Genomic DNA, 26,748 nt, shown 5'->3' on the forward strand with positions numbered 1-26,748 from the left:
AATTTATTTTAGAAAATTCTTCCATTTTTGGCTTGCACATTTTCTTTGGAGATAAGTTTTTGGAATCATGTCTCAAGGTGCAAACACTCAGAAAAAAAGTTCCTACCTATTCGGCTGGAAGGAGATTTTGTCATAGCCTGTAATCTCACATAGGTCCTTCTCTAAATCCTTGAAAAGCTGCTGATACCCTTCAGCTTGGTCCAGAGGAACAAAAGGGTGGATGTTGGCAAATTCTCTCCATGTAATAGGCTATAAAAACAAAATTAACAAACATATAAAGAATGCTGTTAACAAAATACTCTACAGACAACTCTGTTCTGTTAAACTCCGTGAAGGAATGGAGTTGCCTTGTGGTCAATCATCAAACACCAAGTACATTGATCTGCTGGAGGCTTGGAAGGCGCTACAGAGGGATCTGGACAGGCTGGGTTGATGAGGCTAAGGCCACTCATGTGAGGTTCAGTAAGGTCCAATGTTAACTGATTTAATGTTAACCTTTTAGCTTTTTATTTTGGTAATCAGATTACACATAAAGATTTTGGGTATTATAAAGGGATTAATCCCAAGGCTTAGATGTAGCTTATAGAACACATTTTCTCCCTTTCTCTCTTGCTCTTTTTTTATTTTCACAACAGATTATCACATCCGTGGTGATGTTTAAGCCCTGGGATGATGCAAAAGCCCAGAAGATAAGGGGCTAATGTGTATGTCTCAAACACTGATGGACAGATAGCTGTGAAGTCAGCCAAGGACTGTTGATAAGAGCAGACTGTGTAAATGGGCAAGAAAGAACAGGATGCAGGGGGAGAAGGAAGCCACATGGAGGTGGAGGTAGAACACTTTCCTGGGACAACAGTCCTTGTTCTGACTTCTGGATATACTCAGCACAACACAGTACAGCAGAAGTGCAGCAATGAGGTTGAGAAGAGGGTATGGACTGTTCACCAAAGGTTGATCCAGTGGGGGCAAATCAAGATCATCAAAGACCTCCAAAGCCCTCTGGCCCATTTCCAGAAAGGCCTAGAAGAACTGTGCATGGACTATGACTGATAATTAATTTGCATAGAGAACAAGAAACTTATCTCCAAGGTTGGGAAAACTCATCTAGAAAAGGTAGAAGCCTCAGTGCACATGTGCCTAGGACCCCGGACACAACATCAACAACCCTACAACTGCCTGAAAGGAGGCTGTAGCTAGGTGGGGGTGGTCTCCTCCCAGGTAGGAACTGGTTAGACAAGAGGATAAGACTGGATATAAAGAAAAATGCATTCACAGAAGGGGTTAACAAGCATCTGAACAGCCTCCCTAAAGAACTGCCAAAGTTAACACCCCCTGAAAGTGTTTATAAGATATGTAGATATGGTGATCAGAAACAAGGTTTAGTGATGGAGTCAGAAGTGCCAGGATAACAGTTGGACTTAATCTAAGGGGTGCTTTCCAACGTAAATGATTCTATGATTTTCAGTAACTATTTTCTAACATTTAGAATATGCTTAAAAATTCTTAATTTCTCCTACTACTTAGTTTCACCCACCCTTACATAGAGCTGTGGGATCACAAGGTAAAAAAAGAGGAGTTGTCTAGAATAGTATTAGTTTCACTTAGAGGAAATATACAAGAGATAAAACAGTGAAGAGAAAGAGAAAGCAGTGAGAGAAGGGAGACAAAGGAAACTAGTAAAAGATGAAAGTGAGAAGACAACAGGAAGAGAGCAAAGGAAGCACATTCCAAGTCAAAAAGTCATTTGGTAATCAAATAGCCTGGCTAAAGCTCTGCTTCATGTGCTATCAGCTAGAAAAGTGAAGATATCTGTGGACTCTTCAGCTGCGGAAAAGGGAATTATCCTAAGAAATTACAAACTGAAAAAGAAGCATGAATTGTTAGTCCCATCTGACTCTGTCCGTATTTCTGAGGATTTGATTTTAAGATCTGTAAAGTAGACAGAATTTAGGTAATGCAACATTGCTTGAGGGAACAGGACTATAATACCTAATTCCAAAAATTATTTTCATCATTTTTTTCAAAATCAAGTCTTCAAAACCACATACTCTCCTACTGTTGTTGCAGTCCTACTTTTGTTTTTCAGAATGTTTTCTTAGTGAAAAAGGGAGAGGGTGACTAGCTACCCCTGAAACTGCCTCCTCGGGTGAAGTATTAGACCAAGAGCAGGCTTTACTTCTCCACAATGACACTTGCTAGATAGTTTACTCATGTGGATATCAAGTGAGAAAGTATTATTGCAACTTACTGTGAGTTCAGCTGAACTATTGAGCTTCATTGTGCAGGAGCCCTAAAAATATAAACACACGTCAGTATTTATTGAAATACATAAACACATAGGTAAGTACATAATTTTTTGTGTTTTCTTTTTGGTAAATACCTACCAAGGGAATCATGCTGTGAACAAGGGAAATATCTTTGTTTTCTAATCTTTTCATGTACCGCACAATATTTGTCTCAGAGTGATAGCTGGAGAACACAAAACACAGTGTTAAGGCAAGCAGATCAGCTGCACCAGCTGCTACATAGGAAAAGAGCACAAAAAAGAAGACTGAGGATAGTTATTAATATATACTAAGTAGTTCTTTTCAAACTGGTACTTTAAGCTTGCTAATAGCAACACAGATTGAAAATGCTTATTATTATCTCAGTAACACTATCAGTAAATATGGAATACAAGGATACCATGTCATCAAATGGCAGATTGTACAATGCAGTAGATTAACAGAAAGACACATTCCCTCAGTGGCCATGAGTATTGCTGTGCTCATTTAAAATGAGAGGATAACTAAAAATGCTACTAAATATCTTACTTTAGAGTAATTAGTTACTCTTACAAAACTGTCCTCAACTGACTTCACTGCTGGTTTTGAAAGGAGATGTTTCAGATTCCCTAAAAATAGCAAACATACATTCAGATTCCCTAAAAGTAGTGATCATACATTCACAAACCTGTTGAAAACCTGGTGTGTCAAGAATTTGGAAGTTCTCTTAAATGGGGTGCTAAGGATGCCTTTGGTTTCCTCACCCATGCCTTCAGCAATTAGCTCCTTCAACAAAAAGAAATAGAGTCAAATATTTTCATGGATTTTTTTTTTTTTTGTAGTCAGTTTCCATTAGATCTAGCTTATGAACCAGTTTACCTCGATTTAGTCAGCTTTTAAGGTCAAACCCCCACCTTTAATACCATATGTATCTGTATATACCTAGCATGACAGCAGCGATATATTAAAACTGGGTATCTTTAATGTCTCAGTAGTCCTCATCTCTAGGTATTGCTGCTGAATGCTAATGACATGCAACAAAAATTCCAGTGGGGAAAGAACTAACTGACCCCATGTCCTAACCATCACAGAAGAAGTAATACCCTAAATGCAAGGTGTCCAAGCTGACCAAAAAAACTAAGTGTTGCAACCAGAAAATGGCATTATATAAATCCTTTATTTAACACTACCTCTTTATTTAAGAGAGGATCTGAAATTCTTGATATTTAACAAATGGTCATCATACAGAAACCCACTACACAAGACCAGTTTTAGTCTTCATTAAACTCTGGAAACATTCAGATAATTTAATCCACATGATCTATTATGTACTTACAGAAGACGACTCACAACCAAAAATCCATAATATGTCATCTAGATCTTTCTCATTTACGGTTTCATCAAGTGATATTCCGAGCTATGGATAAAAGCACCAGTAATTACTCAAAGCTGTTTATTCTAGAGACATAGTACATACAGTTTATTCTAGAGAATAAAACATATGTTTTGATCAAGAAAAGCTTTCCAGAAACATAAAAGGAAAAAAAAAATTAATCTACCCAACAATACTAAATCATCCAAGCCAGATGGCTCAGAAACTCTGAGACTCAAGATCTCCTTTCTAGTGTTTCTAAGTGTTTTTTACTTAATAGGAAAATTGCCCATTCTCCTGTAACACCCCTTCCCCCTATTCCAATTTACAGAACATACTGCACTTTGTGAAGACTCCTTTAGTGCCAGCCAAAATTTCAGTCTGCCTTCAAACACTGCCATAGAACCTGAATTCTGGATGTCACCTTGTATTCCATCATTAAATTTTAATTAATTTAATTAGTCCAGAGTCTCCCCACTCTTCCCCTTAGTAGCATATTTAATATGAAAAGATTAGATAATCTTTTTAATTGGCATAAAATGAAAACACAATTATTATTTCTGGAAGTTCAGTGCATCACTTAACAAGTTCATTCTTTATATCATCTTTATAATTGATGGATGTATCTGAGCAAATTATAAGATCCTAAATAACTTTGTTCTGTTCAGCACATGTAATGATTAGAAACTTAATGAAGAAAATGTCAAACTACAAAATTTCTGAATTTATCAAAGGTTTAAAAAGTTGCTTACTCTGCCATCACTATAAATCCGAAAATTTATCTTTCTAAGAGCTGCCCTGTCCAAAACCTCTTTGACTGAGCATCCACACGTGATCGTCAAGGTATCAAAGAATAGATCATGATGTAGTTTATGACCAGCTCGCCTGAGACCTATAAAAAACAGTAAATTAATTCTATTATATGCACAGTGTATTGTTTGCTCAGGTGGCAGTTACAGAGCAATACTATGTATCTCATAAATAAATGTTTTTACATAATAAAGCAAAAAACACTCCTTGTGTAAAGAGCAGCAAAATCACCATAATTTTATTGAAATGGTACTGTGTATGAAATGCAACTAAATCAGATTCAAACCTAAGTAATAATGCAGATTGAGTCTAAGGAAGGTAATTCTGATACATCAAATCTGACATATATACAACAGCAGAGTTGGTATATGAATGCAATAAGGACAAAATAATAAGATTGGAAAGATATTAATGGATATGAACTGCCACAGAACTTGCCATAACAAAGTTTAGAGTCTTCGGGTTTTTTGCAGTAGCAAGAGGTCTTCTGGCTAAACTGGCAAATAAAATATGGATGTTTCTCACAGTAATCCCCTGGTTCCAAACATTCCAGTTTTGTATAGCTCCTTCTGACAGCAGTGGTAGTATTATCAGTGAAAAAAAAGCCCTACCAGACCACATAGTCCAGATGCAATCATTATCTTCTGCTACAGATTTTGTGCTTTTTTCAGCTATTAAGCTTTGGGATTTCAATGTTTGTAGCAGATATGATACTCCACCAAATTTAACTGAAATGTTTCTATTGCTTTAATATAATTTATTACCTTCTTTTGCTATGTTATTTATACCCTGTGCAGATTTCTGTGTGTAAACCAGGATGGTCCATCAAAAGAGGTAGATGCTGGCAAACAGCAGTTCAACAGTAACATCTAGGGACTCACTCTGTAGACTTCTGTTAGTTTCCCAAGAAAACAGAACAATGCCTGCAAGTTCTTATCACACAGACATCTTATTCTTGGATGTCATTACCAGAACTACACAAAAGCTATCAGCTGTGAATTTTGTATTAAAATGGCCTCACTCAAGTTGAGAGAGCACACATCAGACGGACACCCCTGCACCTGCCCTGTAAGTTTATTTAAGATGTGTTTTTTAAGGAATAAGGATTTTAGAATAGTTTCTGTAAACATAAGTACGCACCTTCAGCCAAGATTAGAGCAGCATTGTGTACTCGTCTTGCAATATGCCTTAGTCCATCAGAACCATGGTATATACCAAACATGGCTGACATATTAGCCAGAAGAGCCTAGGATCCAAATACAGTTCAGGACATTGTTATTGTTATTGTGAGCAAAGACTACTTCAGGTAAGTTGAGTGGAAACTTTCTTTAGCACCCAGAGACAACCACATATCCTCAGCTGATGTTATAGCTACTCATCTATTGGCTACAAAATAAAAGGAGGGAAAGGCAGAATACTTTTATGAAACTATAAGGACTGATTATGAATTAAATGCTGTTTAAAATGTAATTGTTTTAGCAATTAACATGTACTTAAATTCAACTACTGCAACAAAGATGCTTAAAGACTATAAAGCAGAGGATCAGTACAAAAAAATATAGAGTATCTCCTGAATATTGAGTATATAAACTTGTGTCAGTAATAATCTCTTCTCAAAATCTGTCACAACATTAAGAGCTGGAGGAAGGCAATGATAGGCGCAAAAAAAAGTTATGACCTTGTCTGGTTGGAGGTGTGTGGAAGTATGCTGAAAATAACTACTTTGGATACTGTTGGAACTCTGATACTTACTTAATCATAGCATTTTCCTGTAAAGATACTGCTTTGGTGATGTAACATTCTTGCATCAAATCACATAGACAAAAATGTAAGTTGCGACAATTTGAGTAATTAGTTTTACAAATTAAAAGTTTATTTCTTCTGCCTTGAGTTGGAAATTTCAGACCATTGGAATTCACTTCTTTATGAAGAGTTCTGTCTAGTTTATAACAAACATGCCACTACTCAGTGGTGTTTATGCTACAAGACAGATTCATGACACTGCAAGAATTCAGGACTACAACAAGGAAACAGTAAAACTCTCTTTTCAAGCAGATCCCATTATTTAAAGGACTCAAAACAAACTAACAAATACCAGAATATTTCTATGGCCTTCAGTTTTCTACTAAAATCTCTCTAAAGTATAGGTAGCTCATTGTTCAACATGTTCCTTTCTAGCCATGAAAATCAAGTGTAAGTTACCTGTGCAGTGCAGATGTTGCTGGTAGCTTTATCCCTCCTGATATGCTGCTCTCGTGTTTGTAAAGCAAGCCGGTACACTTCCTTCCCACTTGCATCTCTAAGCCACAAGTGAAAATGTTGCTTCTGTTACTTTAAAATTACAGTTATTTATGACACAGAACTTTATGCATGCGAACCTGAAACTGGTTATCTATCCTCAGAGACAGAAGAGAGACCAGAGCATAAGTCAGGCCAGTTGCAATACCAAACAGAGCAAGACTAAAGCTCCTCTAGATTTCTGTTTATATTGTGGCTGGTCAGGTAGAGCACACAGTAAAATTCTAAGGAAACTACAGGAAATTTGGTATTTGCCTTAAAATGATACAGATTATTGCAGCTATTTTAACTGAAAAATAATATAAATTAAATATTCCTAGGCTTATTGATAACTGTGGATGTTTTAGTTATTTTGGTTACTGAAGTACTTCTGGATAGCCTCTGTGACAAAGATAGGCAGTCTTCCTGGTGACAATTACTTTGCATTTCAATTATTACTAGTTTGACATCTTGCCAAAATACACAATACATCACCATCAGTGACTATGAGAAGCAGATTTTGCACACTCTCTGCATAACTACAATTTGAACTAGATTAAGTTCCTTCTAGATTATTTTGGAGGTTCACTGAATTTTCTACTTCTTTCCATTTATGTTTTATAAGACTGGATGACAGAGAAAAAGTCAGTACAGAATATGCAGAGTAAGTTAGCTTGCAAAGCCTCCTGCCATCACAATGAATCCACTCTGCTTTTGTTTATCTCTTCATCCCACAACGCCACAAGAACTATAGACAGTTCCACACAAATGGAATTCTTGAAACTAGCTTCCTCAAAACTGAAGGCAACTTTTAGTCTCATGGTTTTCAAAAAAATAGAGTGCTCAGTACAACACCATGGTCACCCGTTGTTCACAAAGGCTGCACAAGATGGTCATAAGGTGTTTTTTATGGTTTCTTATGTATTACGAGGATCTCTGAGGGGAGACTTTAGACAGGATATCAGGTAGAAGATTTTCAAATAAAGGGTTCTAAAGCATTGAAACAGGCTGCCCAGGAAGTGACAGCATCATCATCCCTGGAAGTATTCCAAAAAAAGTGTGGATATGACACTAGAGAACATGGTTTAATGGTGAACATTGTGGAAGGTTGATAGTTGGATATGATGATCTTGAAGGTTCTTCTAACCTTAAGGATTCTACGACTCTGTGACTTCATTCTTCACTTAATGGCAGAGGGAGCCCTTACCTTGTGACACCCACCATTCTGCCCGGCATCATTCTCACTAGATTTTCCTTTACAGCAAAGAATGCTGCGTGGGGTCCCCCATAGCACAGTGGGACGCCAAATCTCTGGGAGTTACCCAGGACAACATCAACCCCAAATTCTCCAGGAGGCTTCAGAATACAGAGGGCCAGAAGGTCAGTAGCACAGCAGGCGAGAGTCTGAGAACAGAAATGCACAAAGCAGTCAGCCTCTCTTCTAAAGGAATGGGGTTTACATGGGAGATAGGTTTTTGAATTTAGTTTCAAAGAGTTCCACATCACTTGCATGGAGCTGAAGTGCAATGGTTGTAATGGGTATGAATTGCACGTAGCTGAGATGGTATCTCATTAACATTTAGTTTCCATGAACATGACTGATGCATCAGATTGATATCTGTGTGACCAATCAAATTTACCCCATTCTGATGAGCTCTTTCAACAAGTTCAGAGAAGTCTTCGATCTTCCCTTCAGTGTCTGGATACTGAAATAACACTCCACTGACATCCTTTCCACTGAAATCCATCTCATGGGGTAATTTGAGCTCAGTAATAACACCTGTATAACTGGAAACAAAAACATGCAGAAGGTAAAATACTCAAACCATCTCCAACCTTGGAGTGATACTTAATAAGAGGTTTTCGTGGACTTATATATGACTCTTTTCTTTAACATACAGAGAGTTGAACATCTTTGCAGCACTAAACACTAAGAAAGTTTCACGTCATGTTATACAGTACTAAAGAAGAATTGTCTTTGATATCACCATCAGAAATACAGAGCAAAGCAAACAGAGAATCTTAAGATACTTGCTTACTAGTAAAAGAAAAAAAAGACTAGACTGAATTCAACAGTCAAATGTATATAACATTGACTTTAAAGTCAATTTAAAGGAAAAATTAAATATTTCCTTCATATGATATGTTTACTCTCTTTTTAAAGAGCTTTAATTTCTATGCAATTATATTTGAACTAGAAGTAATGCCAAATTATAACAGACTTCTGCTTTTAGTTTGCAAAAAAGCACAGGCCAGAAATGTTAGGTCTACAGCAAAAAGGCACAGATGGAAAATGATTCAGTGTAAGGGAAAAAATATGGTGGAAAATGGAGGAAAACATTACTTTGCTCTAGTTTCGACCACTGCTATAGTTTGAGGGTGGCATCGGGCATCTACATAGAACTTTCTCCTTTTGTTGTGTCTGTTAAAAAAAAAAAAAAAAGAAGGTTTACATATCAATAATATATTGTTTTCCATGGAAATAAATTAGCTTATTTTCTAGAAGTGAGTTTTCCTATGTAAAAAGGCAGTTGAAAATATTAGTTATTATAACCAGATTAAGTGTAAGATTGAATGAAGTTTCTGGCACGTTTACATTAAGAAAGTTCATTTTAGACACTCAAATGAGAATCATACATGGCAAAAACTGAAACAGAACAGGGAGCTAATTTCAAAAGCCATGGGAATGGCTCCACACATTTTTCTAAAGGAATACCACTGTGGTCTTTAATACAGATTTTTCAGCGTTGCCCTGCTTAAAAAAGAAGTGAGCCATTCAAGTAGGTAAAGGGAGATGAAGAAGATGGGCCCCTGCTCACAGCAGTGGGGATAGAACTAGGTGATCTTTAAGGTCCCTTCCAACCCAAACCATTTTATGATTCTGGTACGTTTTCTCTGGTAAGCAGAATTTTATGTCACACTGAAGCTTCGAACTAGTGAGTAGTTAGAAAACTATTTTTACACATATGAAACTATGATTACACAGTCTCTGTTGTGTAATCACCTTCCTGATACGCAGTTCTCAGTGACCTTCAATAATTTCTCATATTTCATTTGATTTGCAAATCCCTTTCACGTGGCCCTACAACAGGCATCCACAAAAGTAGATTTGGATATACCAATAACAGTTTAACTTTTAGCAACTTAGAATTATGTACTCCACACTTTTTTAAAGCTTAATTTAATCACTGATGGAAAAAGATAATGCACATCTTCAACTTTCATGGCCGCAAGAGACTCGGGCCACAGTCCATTAGATTATGTGATAAAAAGTCCTGTGCATCCCCCAGAGAGAGGCAATGGCAGGTGGGGAAGCCCAGATAACACCCTGTCCCTGCTGCTCCCAGGTGCTTCTCAGGGAAAATCAGCCCAGCACAGACCCACCTCCACAAGTGCAGAGGAGCAAAGAGCCCACCGGGCAGGTGCGAACTCCAATTCCTTAATTAACACAAAACCATCTGGGTGCCTGCCCCCACTTAGCAAGTAGACATTATGGAATGCACAAGAAAAGCATTTGGGGATTGCAAATATGTCTTATTATGACATGTTTAGGGGGAAAATAATGCAGTTAAGTGATTCTGCGAGCAGTAATTGTAGCAAAAGAGGAGAGTAAGGGGATAGACTGGGACAGTCACATATAAATAGTTGGTTGCTGAAGTTCTTGCACCTAACTAGTGAAGTCTGTCCTTTCTTCTTGTTAAATGCCTTTCTGCTTCCTTTCATGGGTAAGGGGACTTCATATACTCTGTGTGTGCATGTGTGTGTGTGAATGCTGCTGGAGTCAGACCACAAAGGATCCACGTTTCCATAGTGCAGCAACTGAAATTACTGGAGGGAGTGGAATGAAGTGAATGCCAGCAACTGGAGCAGCACATCAGCCAGTAGGAGCCCTTGTGTCTCTGATGGAATCAGTGGGAGCAGGTGTGTGTCTGCCAGTAGCTGGGCTGGTATCCTAGGGGGGGCAACCAGACTCTTTCCAGTATGTCCATGTCTCTGTTGTGCAGGGGAGGTGGGCACAGCACTATGGGATGTGGACTATCAGGGTGAGAGGGAGGGATCCCTCCCTGGCATCCTGGTAGAACTCCTCCTTCCAGTGCAACCCAGGAGATTGTTTGCCTATTAGCCACAAATAAGTACACACTGCTGGATTGTGTTCAATCTGGTGTCACCCAAGCCCCCCAAAGGCCTTTTCAGAAAAGCTGCTTTCCAGCCTGCCAGACCCCATCATGTACCCCATATGCCAGGGATTGCTTCTCCCCCAGCTGCAGACTTTGCACTTCCCCTTGTTGACCATCATAAGGTTCCTATCAACCCATTTTCTCCTGTCCAAGTCCCTCTGGAAGGCACCATGACTCCCTTGTCCATCATCTGATCCTCAAAGTTCTGCATCATCAGCAAGTTTGCTGAGAATACAGTCTGCCCTATGACACAGATCATTGATTTCACCCAGTGTTGCCCCTGGCTTATAATAACTGTCCTCCACCTAAAGTTCATGTCACTGACAAGCATCCCCTGGGCCAACATTCAGACGGTTTTCCATCTATCTCTCTCCCACCTCATCCAGCCCATAATTTTTGATTTCTGTGTGGGGATTTAAGGGAGACTCACTGCTCTCCCCTCCCCCCACAAGCCAGTCACTCAGCTGTAGAAAGTCATCATGTTGATCAAACATGATCTTCCCCTGTGTTAATTCATGCTCATGCCTCCTTATCACCTTCTTGTCCTTTATATGTCTGGAAAAGGTTTCCAGGGGTAGCAGCTGTTCCATCATCCCACTGAAGGATCAAGGTGAGGCTGACTGGCTGGTAGTTCCCCGCATATTCATTCCTCCCTTCCTGGAGACAGAAGTGTCATTTGCTTTGCTCCTCTGCTGAGGAACCTGTCCCAGTCACTGTGGTTGTTCAGACACAATCAAGGGTGGGCTCTTATTTGTACCAGAAGGCTCCCTCAGCAGCCACGGGTGCGGCACATCAGGACCTGTGTAAGTCCCGTTTGCTTAAGTGTTCTCTAGCCCAACCTTCCTCCAACAAAGGTGAGTCTTCCTTCCTCTAGAACTTCTCCTGTGTCCCTAGTTTTCTGAAGGCCTTAAATATCAGAGCTAATTTACATCAACACTAGGAAGTTCTCTGGAGGCATGGCAACCTGGACTCTAGCTGTTTAGTGAACTGCTCACAGTAAGAAGGCCACACTCAACCTCAATCCATTGCCTGCACAGGGATAGATGCCTTCAGATTCCAAAATTACTTCCTGCTGTGATTTGACCACACTTTTAAACACAGTACCTGTGACATAATTGCATGGCTTCTGCAGCAGCTGTCCCTTCATCCAGCAAAGACGCGTTAGCCACGTCCATTCCTGTGATATCACACACCATAGTCTGGTAATTTAGGAGGCTCTCCAGCCTGCCCTGGGACACCTCTGGCTGGTAAGGAGTATACTGGGTAACCCTGTCAGAAAAAAGTTCTGAGTTTGGGTCTAAGAAAATAAATGTGTAACAAAGTTAGGGCAATATATAACTGAACTGTATCGCATAAAAAATAAATAATATTTCATTAATACAGAAATTTGTTAGAATACAGTTATCTTTAAACATTGTAATTTTTACCTTCTGGTGTTGACTTAACTTTTTACAGGACAAGAATTCTGTTTCTCCATTTTGAAAAGAGAAATTAATTGACATGTGAGTGCATTATGGAGAAGGAAACAGTAAGTAGACTGAGTGTGGAAGAATTAAATCAAGTTACAATATTCAAAGGAGAATGTGTTGTTTAATCATATCTAGATATTGCCACAATTTTTCAATACTGTTTCTGAAGACCTTTATTTATCTTCTCCACCCTTTTTAGAGGAAAAGCAGTTGACATTTCACAAAATCAAGCTCAGAAGTATGCAACTCCTTGTGAAATGACAGTTTCCATATATGTTAGTGGAGGGAAGTCAGACTGATGACAGTTTTATCTGTTGTCATTTGGTGAACAAAACAGTAGTGCAATATAAGAAACTCCTTCAAAAATGCAAGAAACTAAGGGACACACTCTATTGTAACAGTCCAGAAAACAAAGCAGCATGGGTCCAGGGATGAAAGGCAAAAACAGAGGTCAGACTCTCCTCTCTGCTGGAAATTTGGGCACTGGATTACACAGTAGTTCAGGACAGACTTTACGCCAGATTGAATTTAGAGTAGCAGCCAGAAACAAGTGGTGGTAAGTGCGAACACTTGTGGCCTCTGTTTTCCAGTGATGCAAGAAAACAGCAGTTTGTTTCCCTAAAAGGGCAGTAGCACATCTTAGACTTCTGAAAAATGAAGTGAAGGTATAAGCTTTCCAGAAAGACTCCAGTATTTGGAAGCTCAAGTCGTGTAAAGTCAACAGAAGGTAAAAACCAAAGATCTTTTAAAAACAAGCTGAAGAACTTGATATTGAGCAGGATGAGAGAAGCAGCAAAATAGTAAGGTGAGAGAAAAAGCAGGAAAATGTCCTGAAGAGAATGTAAAAGCTAGAAGAAGGATATACTCAATAAGTGAACTCAAAGTGTAATCTATAATGCTAATACATTAACCATCTAATTAAATGAAACCTCTGCTTGAATTATTCACATACACTATTCAGTACAGTAACAGAAAGCAATATATAGAGTACATAATAACAGAAAGCTATATATAGAGTACATAAATATTGATGATTTTCCCAAAGCCTGTAGGGTTTTTTTCCCTCATTTTTGGCCAGTTCCAGCACTAAACTAATTATCATCATATGACTGCATAGTTCTCAAGTAGGACCGTATCCCAAACTACATGTAACCTTGCTAATCCCAATAGTAGGGCCTTTTTTTTCTCCACAGCAGCTAAACCCGGTGCTCAGTTTGCCAGATAAACTTGCAGTGTGGTAGTATTAAGATTTTTTTGCTATATGGTCCCCCTGCCCACTCAGTTCTCACCAATAAAAAGAATTATTCCAAGAGCCTTTGCATGAGCAGTGATTTTTATTGATTAGTAGAAGAAATTTCTCTGTACCTGAAGTTTTACAACTGTGATTTCTCATTTTATTTCACCAAAGGGCTATTTCTTGTATTTTAATTTGTAGAAGGAACTAGAATTAGACTAACAAGAATTAAAACATTGTGATTAATTGAAATGCATTAGAGAACTCCTGCTCCACATAGCTGGGAAAGTACACCCTATTACAAGACAAAATTAATGAAGCCTTATGATTTTGATGTTGTGGTTTTCAATGGTCAACACAGTTGAACTAAAACAAATCAATTTCAGAAAGATGGAAAAAAAACAACCAAGAAATCTTGAATTCCAGTAATGCCACAAGCTACAAGGAAACTTAACAGTTCCACAAACAAAGACACCTCTTATAAGCACACTTATTTAAACACTCCTTTTAAAATGGTTTTTTGGCATTTTTTAAACATCTACATATTTTAATTGATTGTACTTCTCTACAAGTTCTTCAGAGAAAATATCTGGATTTAGTCTGCATTCTGTGTTCTGCCTGAATCTATGCTACGTGATAAGTGACTTTTTAAAATAATTTAAAAGCAAACTCTCTAAAAGTAATTATTGCACAGTATGTAGCTATTTTCAGAATGCAATGCTTTCATTACATTCTGAGTGTTACTAGCTAACAAGTTTAATAATTTACACTAGAGATGTGAAAGATTTCAAGGATGTAGGCATCCTTGGTACATGTTTTTATTTTTACACATTTAGTGTCTGGGGGCAAAGGAATCAAGTAAGTTGAACTTCAGGAGACTTCTAGTTGCTCTAGCAAATGCCAATCAAAGCAAACACAAGTTATGCAAGGGAGACAGAATAGATGAGAAGCAATAAGCCTGAGCTTGCAGTATTTCTCTTGGAGCTGCAATGTGAAATGTGTCAGCATGGAAAGTGTTACACACTCAGCAGAAATAAGAAGTCTGATTTCTTAAACAGTTTCCATAAAGCCTGCATAGTTGTTTTAGCACACATGCACTCACACATACATATTTTCTCTCCAACAAACATTTTAGCCTTCATTTTAGCCATCTAATAGTTTAGCTTTTAGCCATCTAGTTTGACTTTACTGGACAGTGCAAGAACAGATTTCTGGACAAGCTCTCAGTTGTTTCATTAACACTACATAATGTTTTAGGGTTGAAAATTCTGCAGTTCATTTTGTTCCACTTACTTTCTAGCTGTTCTTGTCTTTGCTTCTATCAACCAATAATTTGTTTCCTGGTACTGTATTGAAATATTTAGATTGCATATGTTGCAAAAAGTGAACAAGGATAAGGCAAAATAAAACCTTGCATAGATGTATTTCATAGATTCCTTGACTTCAAACAGTGCAACTTTTCCACCAGTGATGCAAATAGAGCCAACAAATCTAAAAATAAATAAGACTTAGAGGTCTACAGTTATGTAGACCCATTTATGGCAACCCAAAGTATAAAAACCACATAACATCTAAGTAACAATGACTTTTTGCACTGAGTAATATGATCCTTTGGTTAGTTGTGAAGTTTTTTGTTGTTTGGACTTTTTAAAATATATATAAAACCTTTAAATACTGATTTTACTAAAATAACAATTAGTAATAAAATGTTTAAAGTAAAGTAACTCAATACAGTATAAAAGAAGCATCTTTGTGACTGGGTGACAGGAGAACTTGTAAACTAAATGCAAAAATGCAGGGTGACATTCAGGCTGCTGGAAAGTGGGAGTCAACTTGAAATCTAGCTTTTCCTGTTGCATCATTCCTGAGTTACAATTCTTTAGAAACCGAATTGTCGGTTTCTGGATGATCAGAATCAAGTACAATATTCTCAGCCTTTTCATAAATGAATTATCTTATTATGATAGTTCAATTCACTGCTGTTCACCAAAGAACTATTTGATCAAGACAAGACAAGAACTCACTTTATGGATGAAATTCAAACACTTGAAGGTCTGTGGTTAAAAAAAGCACCCAAACAAAACAAAACAAAACAAACAAAAAAAAAAAAAAAAAAAAAAAAAAAAAAAAAAACCCCAAAAACAAAAAAAAAAAAAAAAAAAAAAAAAAAAAAAAAAAAAAGACAAAACAAAATAAAAAATGTAACCAGGGCACACAGAGGAAAAAATGAAAAAATGTTAAAGGTTAAAGATTCATGGCGAGATCACATGTGGAAAATTAAAGACTGGAAAAAATGATAGTTTTTCAAAAAAAAAAAAAAAAAAAACCACAAAAAAACCCCAAAAACCAAACAAAGAAAGAAATACTAAGAGAACAAACTTTAGAACTTTCTGCTTCCTTAGAAGTTTCTTACTTCCTCATCAGAAAACCATGATCATAGTATTGCATAGTATTTATCTACCTCCACCCAAATTGCATACACCAGTGGAGGAGGGAGCTGTTTTTAATTTAGGCAAAAGTTAGGAAAGAATTACTTTCATTTAGGAGGTAAGTCTGTATACTTCCTTAAAGCACACATGTAATCTTGTATTAGTTCACAATATATAGGAGCTGTAAATAGAAGTCACAAAACTAGTGGCATATTTTACAGAAAAAAGCATTTTCTAAAGTAAATTTCAAGCCTTATCACAAAGAACACAGTTCCTATACAGTAGGATGCACATCATTACCAAATATATGAAAGCCTTAGTAGAAAAAAATAGGTTTGTGGGACAAATGTGTACTTATATACATTTTACAATAAAATGTGGTACATTACCATCCTGCATTCTCCAACAAGTTGCGCGCAATGGGCTGAGGCACTGAGCAGTTGTAATAACCCATGCCTATATAGGACCGCCATATCTTGTTCTTCCTTGCAATATTGTATAGAGTTTCAAGGATTTCATTTTCACCTAATTGGAAAGACAATATGTCAGAATGCTACTGCTACATGTAACAGAAACAGTTTTTAACTGAAATATCTTTTCCCCCTGTGTAAAAAAAACCTCATTGGTGGTGCAAGTACAAAGTAGCAGAATAAAGTGCAAGTCAAGAACAGCAAAGATAAAGTAACAACCTCATAAAATTTCTAGGAAAGTTTAAATTCTGCCAGAATTTTGAAAATGCAACACCTGAATAATAACAGGGTTCCAAAGCATGCGGAAAGAATAGTGAGAGAAGCAGCTGTAGGCAGAAGGAGCTCTTTTTGTGCTAATACAATGTACCTTCAACCCAGAAGAGACCCATCTTGCACATGCATTAAAAAGCACCTCAGGAGACATTTTCTGTTAGCTGAATCTTTCAGAATCTACATCGCTTGAAGCCATTGCCATCCACAGCTGTCATTTAGTGTTTCTATCAGTCATATTTGCACAAAGCGGGCTTACACCAAGCACCCAGGAATAATTTCTTACTATCATAGAATTTATTTCCTCACATTTTCCCTAAATTGGTGATAAAACAGAACAGTTCTTTTAATTCAATTTTAGCATGCTTCACCAGTTTATTTAAAAAAAAAAAAAAAAAAGTTAATAAAAGTATTTCTAGTTAAGACATTCCAAATTAGATTAACTTTTAAATGAGACTGCCAATCTTATTTGAAGACATTACAAAAGAATGACTTTGAAGTATACAGAATGAAAGCATTTGCATTCCCTCTCTCCCCCTACCACAGTTTACTCTTTGGTCTTGCTTCTCAGTGTCCTGAAAGTGGTGCAAAAATCACACTGAGTCAACCTGTTCGTAGCAGTCAGTAAATAATGCTACAAACATCTGCCAAAGAGTCATATTTTAAAAATATATTAGTAGCTGTGGATGCAAAAGGATCCACAGTAGACTGTCTTAAGATCACACGGACAGATAGGTCAGCCCAGCCTAACAGACCTGGGTAGAACTGTACACCAATCCTCCTGGGTGATGGGAGCAAATGTGTTTTAATTCTTCCCCCAAATCTGACCTCAGGGTTTGCTGTAATGGGACAGTTACGCCAAGTTCTGTTCCCTCTGCACCACAACTTGGAAGATGTCACTTTGTAATATAATGCCACAAATCACAGAATTAGAATACCTTGGGCCCTGGATGTCACAAAGTCTATTTTCTCTCTGTAAGTTACTCCAGCAATAGATATCAAGTCAGAATAGTTAATTTTCAGCTCTGATTTCAAAACTTGTTTTTTTTTTTCCTTTCACTTAAGTTGCTGCTATTGCATTTCATGCACAAAGATTTTTTTTTTCAGAAATCTCCAGGTTTTCAATTAATTTCTTCCACAGTCACATTACACTTTTCACAGAGTTTTTTTACTGATGTTCAGTTCTCATTTCAAAGTTTATTTCTTCTCTGCCTTTTACTCAGTGTAACCATTAGATCTAATGTTTGAAGACTGATTTCTTAGTTTCAGTAAACTGCATTTTTTTTTTTTTTCTGGAGACTTGTTGTATGCTTATTAGGTTTGAACTTAGCAATGTCCAGGACAAAGTTTCTAAAGTCTACTGAAAAACTCTACTCCCCAGAACTCTTCCCACATAGTTTTTAGTAAGAGAGAGGCAGTTGTTTGTTTAAGTGAGCTTTGACATTGTAGAGGCCTTCCTCGACCACTTGCAAAAAGTTAGATGAAAGAGAGTTTGGTTGCAATTTCAGACAGTCTTGTGCTCTTGCATAATTCAAACATCAATGATTTCTTAGAAATGGTAATGAATTTCCCTGTTTAATTCCAAATTGCAGTTGAAGGCAGAAGCTGGCTATCATTTAACTTGCTTGCTAGCTCAATATCACACACAAAAATGCACTGAGTGCGGTTTCTGCAGTAAACACATACCACAAATACTGCACAATGTGACAGATAACATTTCCTTTGTTTGCTCAACTGGGCTTTTCTTCTTGAGTTATTTCTCTGCAATTGTAGCCAGCAACAACTACATGCAGCCACTTAGCTTGTGCTGGAGATCTCTGAAATAAACCTGCTTCCAAACTGATTGAAGGCACAAAGCCAAAGCCTGCAAGAAGCTTAGGTAGAGATTGTGCTTAAGAGTAGAACCACACTCCATCTAGAATACCTACACTGAGAGGTTCCAAGTCTGAATATATTTTAAATTATCACATTTTAATGAGCTACCTGTGAAGACAATTGCATAGTTAATTTTAAGCAGGGTGGCAAAATACTGGAGGGCATACTCCTTCCACTCCTCCTTCACCTTAATTACCTGCTCCTTTGGTCAGTATATTTGGGCAATGGCAGCAGCTCAAAATATATCTCCCACATTTAACACGCCTCTTTGAAGAGATCAGGCATAAAGACTCCTTACCCTTTGCCTTCTACTGCCTTGAAGTACTTCATCACAGTATGTCTTTAGGAAGACAGCTCATAAATATAACTGCAATCCTGAATAAGGGAAGGTAATAGCCCCTGATTTACGTATTAGGCTGGCTTACCTATGACCAAACATAAAACCATGAAGATTTCATTAATTCAGTGTTTACTTTACATTGAAAGGGTTCTGAATTCAAGTAAGAGTGATGCAGGTAATGTTAGAGAGAAGTTAATTCAGAAGCTGGAGTCCAAAGACCAGAGAGCAAGGCAATGAAACAAACCATGCTTACCAGTACCCCCAGCACCAACAGGAGGTGATGGAGGAGATGCAGCCGGGCCCTTAAAAGCACTGTATGCATTGTAGGAGGGACAGTCTCAGGCTGGAGATAAGGAGAGCTGGGCCCAGGAGGACAGTCCAGCAATGGAGCAGGGACTCCACCTTTTGAGGTTTCATGTTCTGACTGGGTGAAGCCCTGAGCAATCTGCTCTGAGCCCACAGCAAAGCTTTGAGCAGGGCTAGAGACTGAGCTGGGTCTGTGTCTCTGTCAGTAGCCTTATTTCCCACTCTGTCAAGCCTGGGTTTCAACAATGTATTCCCATAATGTTATTTGTGAAAGGGGCCTAACTATTTATTTACCATTTTGTAAATAACTAATGCTAAATAACATAAATAACTAAAGGCAGATGAATGTGAAACACAAGAGTGATCTTATTTATGCTTAAAAATTAATTTTTAAATTCATAACAAAGTTGCTACATTTCCAGTTTGGTCCCCAAGGCTGTCACCAAACTCTGAAAATAGCAGACTTTTTCCACTGCATAAAGTATATAACTTGGAGTATATGTAATGGAAATTTTGTATTATTCTAAATATTTATTAATTTAATTAAAACTAAAACATATAGGATTCCTAAAAATTTTAATGACATAATTAAAAAAACACAGCTTGAAATATTTTTGCTCATGTTACTTATTTCTTCTTAATTCTCCCAGCAATGAGATTAAGAACCAATATGCAAAATGGGGAAATAAAACAGAAAGAAAAATTCACTATATTTAAGTAATGGTTGGACTCCGGCTATTGTCACACTCAGCTGTTTGTTTCCAGTGTTCTAAGAAAAAGCTATTGAAATGGCTTTATTATAGACTCATTTTATTGGGCGTACAATAAAAATTCTTTAAGAACCTTGATCAGCAAAAAAATTGCCAGCGAAGTCACTGCAGTTGATCTTTATTCCTCTCATCAACTCATTAGAAATTATGATCAAAGACAGCACTCAGAATAATGTCCACTGCTTGTGCTGTATTCCTTTCCTATAACTGGAGAAAACTTACTGAGGGTCTGAGAGGTTCTGCAAGGGCAGTTCCAGATTGCTACATCTACAAATAGCAAAGGCAGAATATATCACAAAAATAGTAAGAGAGACTGAATTATCAGATCACAAAATAATATACTGTTATTTTTGCTAGTGTTTTTGTAGTCAGCACAGTAGAGTTGCTTTGAACTTGTGAGATACCTGCAAAATATGGCACTAGAGAAGGAGACTGAAGAAAATACGAAAGGATCCATTCCAGTTATACAACTTTAACCATGCAATAAAAAAGAAGGTTACTATTTGTCTGATATATTTTTATTCACTTTATATCAGATCTTAAAAAAAAATTTAGCCTCTGAGATCAAGGAAGCAAGATCCTTAGAACCACTGATAAAAGGGGGATTAATTTATTTCCCTTAAGTATTTAATTCAGTCTCTTAAAAAAAATACCAAAACAACAAGAACCAGATAACATTGAAGAAAAATAGTTCCGAAGCACTGTCAGGCACATAGTGCCCTGCCCTCTCTCCTTTCACTCAGGCTACCTGTGCTCACCCAGCCAGCTTGGGCAGCACACAGTACCTGATGCTGCCAGGAACCAAAAGCAGGGGCAGGCTGAGTAAAACAGGATCCCTTTCCCTGCTCGGCACACAAGAGCTGCTGCCTGTGAAAAAAGGAGCAGCAGCCTGAAAGTGCATGAGGAGCAAAGTGCCCTGGGCAGTAAAATGGATTCTGCACTATGTATGGCAGCACTCTGGGGGGTAACAATTACCCCCTGCCACAGGCATCCGAATCATACTGTCTGCACGCCAGCAGCAGGGAACCTGAAATTACTAAACTAGCTCTAAAAACCTGTCTGACATTAGGAGATGCTTACAAATTCACGCAGAATTAATTTTTAAAATATAAAATCCTATTAAAGAAGATTCACTGCAAAAAGAGCTGCTAATTTGGAGACACAAATAGTCTTTATTATACTGTAACTGCTTCTGAACAGTATTGCTTCTAATAACATATAGACTGGGGACCAAATTGCATTCTTAAGATTTTTAGGAACTAATGCTGATAAATTCTAAAATTTGAGAATGTATCTGGGAATGTTTGAGAAAAAAACCTGTGGGAGTTCACAGAAATATTTTTTAATTCAAGCTTTTAAAAAAATCAGATCCTGAACTAAAAAGCAGAAATAATAAACATATGCATAAGACCTATACATTATATATAAAGATGGACATACCATGGCAGCATTGCAGGGATAACTATGACTGACATAGACAGTAGGTTTGTAGGGATAAAATATAGAAGATTAGTCATATAAGATAATATGTTCCTTTACTTCAAATGGGTCAATCATGACATATGTGCTAAAGTACCTTCAACACCTAAAGAAAAGCTGATTGTTCAAGTTTCCTTACTGTAACCCTGGAAATAAAACTCTGTAACACCAGCTGGTCCCAATTAAGAATCAAACAGATGCCTAGCCTTGTTGTAAATATTGACTGAACAGAAGTTAATGCCAAAATTAAGTATTTCCTTAACTGTATCTGCAGAAAAATCTGTAAAAAAACCCCTCCTCCACAATTAGTTGAGGTACAGGACTGAAATTTACTGTTCACTGAAATCAGACATTTTGCTATTTCACTCCTAATGGAATTCAGTGACATGTTCAGATGGTTATACACACAGTTAACACAGTCAGCGGGCTCATGGCAAGAGACACTTTCAAAATGGCTTTTTTTTTGGGTCCCAAAATGGACATAGGTAGTGCTGTCATCTTTCATATCAAAGAAAGGATTTTATTTCAGAACTTCTGAAGACAAGCTACAATCCTTCTCTCCTCCATCACTGACAATGGCAGTACAATAAAAAAATCTGCCAATACAGATAAGACTAAAAGTTATTGAAAGAGCATTTTGAATGTAGATGCACTTGTACCATCAAAACATGGCATTTACCAGAATGGCTAGTCATTCAGACTTAAGAAAAACAGATGATGGAATCTTGGGTCAAAAAACACCTCCAAGATCATCAACTCCAACTTCTGACTGATTACCACCCTATCATGTAAACCATGGCACTAAGTGCCACGTCCAGTTGTTCCTTGAACACCTCCAGGTATTGTTCCACCCTGCACACTCCATTCCAATGTCCGACCACTCTTTCAGTGAAGAAATTCTTACTTATTTCCAAGCTGAACTCCCTCTGGCACAGCTTGAGGCCATTTCCTCTTGTCCAGTCACTTGTTGCCTGGGGGAAAAGGTCAGACCCCACCCAGCTATACCCTCCTTTCAGGCAGTTGTAGAGAGTGATAACGTGCCCCTGAGCCTCCTCTTCTTCAGCCTGAACCCCAACTCAATCAGCTGCTCCTCACAGCACTTGTGCTCCAGACTCTTCACAGCTTTGTAGACTTTATTTGGACAGTCTCCAGCACCTCAGCGTCTTTCTTCTAGTGAGGGGACCAAAACAACACACAATTCAAGTTGTGGCCTCACAACTTGAGTGCCAAGTACAGGGGACAATCCCTGCCCTGCTCCTGCTGGCCACACTATTGCTGGTGCAGGCCAGGATGCCATTGGCCTTCTTGGCCAGCTGGGCACTGCTGGCTCATGTCCAGCTGCTGTCAGCAGCACCCCCAGGTCCTTTTCCTGTGGGCAGCTTTGCAGCCACTCTGCCCCAGCCTGTGGCACTGCCTGGGGTTGCTGTGACCCAAGGGCAGGAGCCAGCACTGGCCTTGTTGGACCTCACACCACTGGCCTTGGCCCATGATCCAGCCTGTCCAGATCCCTCTGCAGAGCCTTCCTGCCCTCGGGAAATGTCCAGGTAAGTAAGGTTAAAGACTTTCTCTCTCTGTCTCTCTCTCTCTCTCTCTATATATATATATATGTTATGACCTTCAGGGAAGTAATGAAGATTCATTCTTCCACTGAAGAGTAGGTCTGTGCTCACAGTCTAGGAGAGACAACAGAGGTACAAAAAAAGTGCGTTTCTACTGTAATCAGAGGTTTTATTTATCATCAGTGGAATATGCAATGCCATATGAACAAGCTCTTTAACACAAGCCCCATCCACAGGAGCCTTTTTTTTCTTTTCTTTACTGCTATTGCATATACACATTTGATTAATTTGCCGTCTTTTAGACAACTTGTAAGATTATCAATTGAAGGATCTGTAATGACACACACCAAATCAAAATTTGAAAATTATATATAAAATATATATATATATATATATTTGATATATATAATTATATATGAAATACACATTATATATGTAATGTATATTTTCTATATACATAATATATATAATATATCAATATATATATATCAAATGTACACATCAAATATACACACCTGAGATGAGGTCTGCAGCTATGAAAGTTTTCCAAAACACCCAAATGTAATTGCAGACACCCATGATACACAGACATGCTTTTTATGGTGGCTGTGTGATTTACTTGAACTACATGTCTAATTCTGTCTGTAAGGATTGACTTCAATGAGACTTCAGGATAAGCTCAGCTGTATTTGTTACTAAAAAGGAGTAACTCTAGCAACTCATTTGTTCAGCTACACTCCAATTTGTGAAGTCACTATGATTACATTTTTCAGTTATAAAGACAAGTTGAAATTTCAGTATTTGTAATATAAATTTTATAAACGCTGAAGCTCATTGAATAACATGTTTTGCATTGACTTGTTCTTTTCTCTCTTTCCATGTGTGAGAGCATTCATGCAAATAAAAACAAATGTTTAAATTAAAATATAATACAGTTTTCATGACACTGCCCAATTTTGCTAATTCCCTTTATTAAAAGGTACATGAATGAGAAATAATGCCCCATCCTTACATAATAAATACCATCCTGGTTATTGGAAAGTGTTCTAACAATATGTTAAAGCAAGCTTCACTCAGACTACAATGTCCTGGGTACAAGATGTTCAATGTGATGTAGCACAATTTTAAGCTGAGGCTTTAAACTTTTTGTTAAAAGCTGTGGAATTTTCTGCTACCAGTCCAGGGGAAAACTAGTGACAAACAACTACACATTAAATTATAAAAGACAGTCCAGCACACTGGGTGCAGAAGAAAAACACAGTCATGTACAGAAAAAAAGGTTTTCTGTACCTCATGCAAGCATCTCTTTTGAAAACTCACTGTAGCATGCTGTGCAATGTGAGACTCTGCATCACAGTCACATTCTTTCAAAGTTTACTCTAAGGGAACAAGAACAGCATAGCAAGTGGAGCAAAATGCCAGTGAACTAAATACACTGTTAACTAATAAAGCCCTGTTACACAGTGAAAACTTGCCTACAACAGGACATCAACTAATGCACCACTGTGTAGGAGACAGACACTGAAAATTACTAAGAATCAGCATTTGAGCACTGCATCAAGATTGTGACTTAGGCTGATGTCACCAGTTTAGTTTTCAATAATGTATAAGTATTTTAGTGAGCACTATCCTGTATTACTTTTATGTATGTTTTAGTCAAGTAAAATTTTGTAAGAGTATCATATTAATTAATAATAAAAACTAATGATTAAAAAAATTGTAAGGGCTTCTAAGGCATAATTATTAGTGAACAAACTGCATTTCACTCCTTCTACTGACCTAAAAATATAGTAACCTAAAAAGCTTTTTTCTTTGAGCTGAGTGAAAATCGCTTTCTAGTCAGGCAGTACTTTGATTAAAACACATTAACCATAAGGAAATATACCAGCCAGTACCTTCAGCAGTTATACAGACACAGGAAGGCTGTTAAATTCTGCTTCTCTACCCAGACTCTCCCCATTCTAATAACATAGAAAGTTATGAAAGACTAAAATACCATTGTACTAATAAAACATTTTAGAGGTAGAAACTATCATTCCCTGTTGTATCCCTCCTGGCTAGAATCTGTCTTTTCAGAGTCTAGTTTTCCTGGCTGTTCATTGTGGTGCTGCCTCTCATGTGTGATGTCATCCCAGAGTAACCAGATTGAACTGGCCAGGAACCTCACCGGAGCTGCAGGCCTGAAGTTTACACTCAAATTACAACACACGGATGAGCAATGAGAAAATGCCAGCAAGAGGAATCAAGTATTCTACAAATCAGGCAGAGGATTGTGACACAAAAATGAAGTTAATACTGATGTAACTGGATCCCAATGGCCATCTGAATGGCCATTGAGCTTTGTTAGTTTTAGTGTAATTGTTTATCATTGGGGATTTTAAGTGTTTCTTTCACTTACAGGACTTGCAGCATCATTTTCACAGATTTTGCTCAAAAATGCAGTTATACAGATAAAAATTTCGTACTGTGCTTTCTAATGCTTAAAAATGTTAATATCTAAAACCTCATGAAATCACACCAAGTTTCCTACAGCAGTTTGCTGAACTACTGTAGCTGACTCAGATGTTTAGTATTCCTGAAGTTTACCCATAACACTCCATTAGACAGATTTAAAATTCAGGCCATTAGTCCACTTGGGTATCCATAATGCGGAGACAAAGATTTTAATGTTATTAAAATATGCAAGTTGTTATTGGGGGAGGTGGGGGGTGGTCGGGGAGGAGGAATAACAAAGAAATCCTGCAGATACATGTAAGAACCACCAAAAGACAGTGGCTCATTTGAAGCTGCAGTCCACACTAAGGGGGCGATTTTTAGTCAAACTTTTCACTTCATATTAGGCTCTTAGGACAAAGTGAAGTCAATGGAGTACTTGACCTCCAAAACGAGTTTTCGAGCAGCCCCTGTCTGCTACACATATCTTCCTACCGATTTCCGAGAGGACAGCAATAAACGCAGCAGCCAAAATAATCTACGGAGTTGGTCGGAGAAGAATGAAGTGTCGGTGGCTGTGCTGCTACGCTTATTTAAGTCTCACCCGGCGCTTCCACTCGGGCGGTAAGATCAGACTGCTGCACGTGTCAGCGGGGACTCGGGGGCAGGGGGCGAGCACCCCAGGTCCCCCCCAGCCCGCCACGGGCGCTGGGAGACGGAAGGGGCCGCGGGAGGGCGCGGGGAGTCCGGGAGCACCCCGGGCCATGCGGTCACTTACAGACGTGGTCATCCATCCTCAGCGGCCTCCGGAGGCGGATGCTGGCCGGGATGGTTTTGTCCATCAGCTCCTCGACGCTCTGCAAGAAGCGCCCGCACGCCGCGGTCAGCTCCCGCGGGCGGCACAGCCCGCACCGGCAGCTCCGGCCGCGCAGCTCCCGTCCCGCACGGCGCCTACCTGCACTCCGACGGTTCGCAGCATCTCCCGCTTCTCCTGCTCCCGGGGCCCGATGTGCCGCCGGGAGAAGTCATCGTGGCGCGGCAGGAGCTGCTCGATGCACCTCGCCGCCTCCCCGCCGCCCCAGCGCCGCTGCCCCGCCGCCGCCCACAGGTGCGGCGCCCCGCGGGCCGCCAGCCGCCCCCACCAGCGCCCACAGCTCTGCATGCCCACAGCACGGCACGACACGGCGCGGCACGGCACGGCCCCGCCGCCGGG

General features: G+C 38.6%; 1 protein-coding gene across 2 annotated transcripts in view; it reads right to left on the reverse strand.

Moving 5' to 3' along the window:
* The window catches only part of GLDC (glycine decarboxylase), a 39,555-nt gene extending 12,822 nt beyond the window's left edge, over nucleotides 1-26,733 (reverse strand). Inside the window, exons 1-16 of one of the 2 annotated variants that reach the window (XM_041486135.1) lie at nucleotides 26,491-26,701; nucleotides 26,314-26,392; nucleotides 16,423-16,558; nucleotides 12,006-12,170; nucleotides 9,088-9,145; nucleotides 8,946-8,947; nucleotides 8,364-8,511; nucleotides 7,931-8,127; nucleotides 6,649-6,745; nucleotides 5,587-5,692; nucleotides 4,389-4,528; nucleotides 3,601-3,681; nucleotides 2,953-3,050; nucleotides 2,385-2,469; nucleotides 2,249-2,290; nucleotides 107-249 (exon numbers count right to left, since the gene is read on the reverse strand). In XM_041486135.1, coding sequence (XP_041342069.1) covers nucleotides 107-249; nucleotides 2,249-2,290; nucleotides 2,385-2,469; nucleotides 2,953-3,050; nucleotides 3,601-3,681; nucleotides 4,389-4,528; nucleotides 5,587-5,692; nucleotides 6,649-6,745; nucleotides 7,931-8,127; nucleotides 8,364-8,511; nucleotides 8,946-8,947; nucleotides 9,088-9,145; nucleotides 12,006-12,170; nucleotides 16,423-16,558; nucleotides 26,314-26,392; nucleotides 26,491-26,697 — 1,784 coding nt within the window. In that variant the 5' untranslated portion in view covers nucleotides 26,698-26,701. Of the gene's footprint in view, nucleotides 1-106; nucleotides 250-2,248; nucleotides 2,291-2,384; nucleotides 2,470-2,952; nucleotides 3,051-3,600; nucleotides 3,682-4,388; nucleotides 4,529-5,586; nucleotides 5,693-6,648; nucleotides 6,746-7,930; nucleotides 8,128-8,363; nucleotides 8,512-8,945; nucleotides 8,948-9,067; nucleotides 9,146-12,005; nucleotides 12,171-16,422; nucleotides 16,559-26,313; nucleotides 26,393-26,490 lie in introns of both variants that reach the window. The other variant, XM_041486134.1, reaches the window with a different exon arrangement.
* Nucleotides 26,734-26,748: the final 15 nt, after the last annotated feature.

The sequence above is a fragment of the Pyrgilauda ruficollis genome, unplaced genomic scaffold (genome assembly GCF_017590135.1).
Source record: "Pyrgilauda ruficollis isolate IOZ18807 unplaced genomic scaffold, ASM1759013v1 scaffold74, whole genome shotgun sequence".
Lineage (NCBI taxonomy): Eukaryota > Metazoa > Chordata > Aves > Passeriformes > Passeridae > Pyrgilauda > Pyrgilauda ruficollis.